Source organism: Fibroporia radiculosa (genome assembly GCF_000313525.1).
Source record: "Fibroporia radiculosa TFFH 294 genomic supercontigs, scaffold3975, whole genome shotgun sequence".
Classification (NCBI taxonomy): Eukaryota; Fungi; Basidiomycota; class Agaricomycetes; order Polyporales; family Fibroporiaceae; genus Fibroporia; species Fibroporia radiculosa.
Window position 1 is genome coordinate 1 of NW_012133397.1, and position 3,782 is coordinate 3,782.

The 3,782-nt window shown below is 56.3% G+C and overlaps 3 protein-coding genes across 3 annotated transcripts; 1 reads left to right on the forward strand and 2 right to left on the reverse strand.

Annotated features, from left to right (window-relative positions):
- Positions 1–616: 616 nt before the first annotated feature.
- On the reverse strand, positions 617–1,754 carry FIBRA_05177 (uncharacterized protein; the record flags this gene model as incomplete). The annotated part of the gene is made up of 4 exons (XM_012326950.1): positions 617–675; positions 726–845; positions 899–957; positions 1,018–1,754. 4 exons carry the CDS (start codon positions 1,752–1,754, stop codon positions 617–619), a joined length of 975 nt encoding a protein of 324 aa, XP_012182340.1.
- An 85-nt stretch (positions 1,755–1,839) lies between these two features.
- On the forward strand, positions 1,840–2,177 carry FIBRA_05178 (uncharacterized protein; the record flags this gene model as incomplete). Its single annotated transcript, XM_012326951.1, has 3 exons — positions 1,840–1,938; positions 2,002–2,075; positions 2,138–2,177. 3 exons carry the CDS (start codon positions 1,840–1,842, stop codon positions 2,175–2,177), a joined length of 213 nt encoding a protein of 70 aa, XP_012182341.1.
- A 279-nt stretch (positions 2,178–2,456) lies between these two features.
- On the reverse strand, positions 2,457–3,492 carry FIBRA_05179 (uncharacterized protein; the record flags this gene model as incomplete). The annotated part of the gene is made up of 4 exons (XM_012326952.1): positions 2,457–2,576; positions 2,638–2,717; positions 2,800–2,913; positions 2,976–3,492. The coding sequence occupies 4 exons, from the start codon at positions 3,490–3,492 to the stop codon at positions 2,457–2,459; spliced, it is 831 nt and encodes a 276-aa protein (XP_012182342.1).
- Positions 3,493–3,782: the final 290 nt, after the last annotated feature.

Below are 3,782 nucleotides of genomic sequence, written 5' to 3' on the forward strand. Positions count from 1 at the left end.
GCTTCTGGAGCAAGCGGCTTGGCAGGCGCGCGATGGACGGCCTGTATGAGGTGATGGGCGGCATGAGCGGCTGATGCTGGGCCACGCAAGAAGGGACCAGAGTTGTAACGTGCAGTCTATTGTCTATGTACTACACAGGGCAGCCCGTGCTATGGACATCATATGCTCGCGCTCATCCAACAGAACATCCCCCCGGATGTCTGAACGTGCCCTGCGGGAATCCTCTCCCTATTCATGCACTCGGACGAGGGGTGACAATACACTAGCTTTGAATGAACAGGCGATGTCATCTCATCGTCAAAGTCCTGTGAGCAACTCAGAGCTTCTTCTGGCTCTGCAAAAAGAAAATACTGCGGCATCACGCTGGAATGCTCGTCGGGACAATTTAGCCCATAGCGAGGAAGGGATCTTGTATCTTAGAGATGGTTAGTAAGAGTAGACGGAATGCACCATTGACACTCACGGCCCTCTGCGCAATGCAAGCTACGACAGCATTAAACCAAGAGCCGCGAAGCGCCTCCATCCAACATCGGCGAGGATCGCCGTTAATGCACAGTATAGACATGCGCTCCCGTAACTGGATAGCTGTACGTCTTGTTCGGTAGCACATGGCTCGTTACACAACCTCTTCCTTCACCGCTGAGGTCTTTCTCTTCTTGTATGGTTTTTTCGGTTCTGCATGTTTTCAGAATTTTGAGTGGCACATGCTCGAAAATAGCACCCACTTTTGGGCATCCCGGCAAGTGGATCGTATCCAGCGAGAGTAAAAAGAGACGCATCATGCCGTTCACACATACTGGCCAGCCTCAGTTGCAGCGAAGACGTCGTCTGCACGCGCTCAACCACTACAGCCGTCAGGAATTAGCACCTCCAACGGCTCGGTCAAATCACCACTTACCATGGGACTGGGACGGCTTATAGAGCACCTCCAGCCTCCGATGGACATTCCGCACGACACTAAGCGCGAAACCACAGATCGGGACCCAAATGAACACGTAGATTCGTAAACACACTCACTTGGGGTCAACGAGGGAGCTCGCGCCAACGATCGCCAAGACGGCTTCCCAGTCGAACGGCCTCAGGCGGTCTTGCATGCGCTTAGTGTACGACCCCGTGTGCGCGGCGAGCAGGGCCAGGATGCGCGCAAGGTACGTCGCCGAGTCGTCCGTGAGCGCGTGCAGGGAGGCCGGCTCCAGCTCCACGTCCTCGTCGACCCCGCCTTCTATGCCACCGGGAAACGGTTTCGAGTCGTCTTCGCCAGCAACTACAGCGGGGGCAAGAGCCTGGGGCACGCGCTTGAGGGCCCGCGACGCCATTAGCTCGACCTCGTCCTCAAGTCCCCACTCTGGGACGTGGACGTCTCCCGCGAGCAGCGGCCATCGCGTCCACGTATCGCGCGCCCTGCTCTTGCCTGTCCTCGTCCTCTTCCGCGTCTCGGGCAGCGCCGACACGCTCACCGAGCGCGTCCGTATCCGCGACGCAGCACTCGCATCGCCTTCGTACCCTTCATTATCCGGGACGTTTGATGTCTCCACCGCAGGCGTCCGGTACCTGTTGTCGTCAGCCCCGTCGTCCCCATCGTTGTCTAGCTCGTCGTCCGACAGCAGATCGTCCACAGTCGGCACACTCGCGCGCACGAGCTGCTCAGACAGGTCGAGAGTGTGGCTTGTTCTAAGTGCACGGATGAGAGCGGCATATTCGGAGACCTCATGGTGTAACGCAGCAGGGATGGCCGGCCGCTTGCCTTTGCTCATCGCATGCAAGGAGGAAATACCGAATCGGGGAACGAATTGTCATGAACGCCAATGACGCAACCACGAGCGCTCGTCACTAACCTTAATGTTCGTGGGAGATTATGTCAGCAAATCTGTACAGTACCAGCCCCATATCCGCCTGCCGTCCCTATTGGGCTCTGCAGTACTCTCCATATCACCACAGGTATGGATCTTTGCTCTTTCGGGGTGCATTTTCGCTCGACTAACTCAACGATGCTCCCGGCAGAATGAGAGAGAAGTGGAAGAAAAAGCGGTCTCGCAGACTCCGTCGCAAACGCAGAAAAATGCGGGCTCGTTCCAGTGCGTCTCCCCCTATTGTTGTCCGAGGGACAACAATTCATGCTGACCATCTCTATTTTCAGAGTAAAAATGTCCTATCGGCTGCTAGGCTCGCCACAGTAGGAATGTCATGCCAAGCAAGCTCCATGCGAGGGCGCGCCATGCACGAGTTCACTATGCCCGTCGCTGGAGATCACATTCCCTTGTTGCCACGCCGAGTCCTGCACTCCCGTCAGGAGTGCTCGTATTCCGACCATGTTCCTGTGTTGGAGTGGCTGTTGGGACACAATGTTGCCATGTACCACAATGATCATAAATGTTCCAGGCAATGTCGTCGTGTGATAACGAGTCAGCCCTGTTCAAATGAGGAATTATCCCTCGTAGCAAAGCATCTGTCTCGTTTTACGCTCGAGCTTCTAGCATCTCTTTCAATCGCTTTGCTATGCCTTCGCTAAGTTGCAGTACACCGTCCGACGTGCACATTCGATATGCAGGCATTGGCTGGTATGTCTCGGCCAGGATCTGCACAGTTAGGTTCCAAAGCTGTAAGACACTAGCAAACACGTCATCCGGCCTCACATACCTGGCTGTTTTCGACTCTTACGGAACCCAGTATGTCGTCGGGGTCCCCAATCCGGCCCAATGCCGGAATGTTTCGGTTGTCTAAAGCAAACCACCCAAGGGCGTGCGCACCCGGACATATGAGAGCCAAGTCGTGAGAGCAACGACAACACGCAATCCATACCATGTATGTGCATCCACCCCTCCTGCGTCTGTATCGCGCCATTTATGAGCACCTCGTCTACTCCGTCCATCAGCCCGCCCCTGATGGCCTCGTGCAAAATCTCGCGGAAGGAAGCTACAGTCATCAGTACAGCCTTTGCTCACGCAACCGCACACAACACCGGAGAAGGCACTCACGATTTTCCACGAAATCGTTCAGCCCCGCGCTGTCCGCGTCTGCCGACGAGCTGGCGGGCAACCAGCCGATGACCGCAGGTGATTGAGCGGATGCAGGCCGCTGCTCAAGGAAGGACAGTGCGAACACGGGGACCGAGGACGATACCGGCGTCGGGGGCTCGAAGAGGTGGTAGAAGAGGTCGGGCCGCTCTGGGTCGGGAAAGCAGGTAGGTTCGGGCTCGGAGCGCGCGGAAACGAATGATCTTGTGCGCGCATATACGGGTGAACCTGCCAGAGCGTATCTACTTGATGCCGGAGGTCGTGGGGGACGGTGAGCAGTAGAAAACAAGCATGATGAGTATGTGAACTGGAGCCGTCCTAACGCAGGCCGCGCAGCGGCATAAGAGCATTGAAGGGTGTATAATCTGGAGGAAGCTGCACCCCGTAGACGCGTACAAGCCAACATGGATGTCTGCCCGTCGTGCGGATTGGTGACGAAGTGGTGGCGCGGCGTAGAGCTGGCGGGGACGGACGGCATCTAAGCACGCGGTCACGCATCGCATGTCGACGCGACTATGACGCGCCGCGTTCGCTCAGATTCATCCTGAGCACTGAGCCAGCTCGCCAAAGTGAGTATATAAGTTCGGTTGGACAATAATATGACAGAGGCAGCTACAACCAGTAAGCCTGTTCAACCCATACAAACATCCCAACACCCCAATATCAAAAAGAAATTATAAGCAGCACTTCGGAATCCACCTAGCTCCCAGGAGCATCCGTCCCACCACCTCCTTCAGCTCGCTGTACCGAGAGCGACGGACGTGGCGA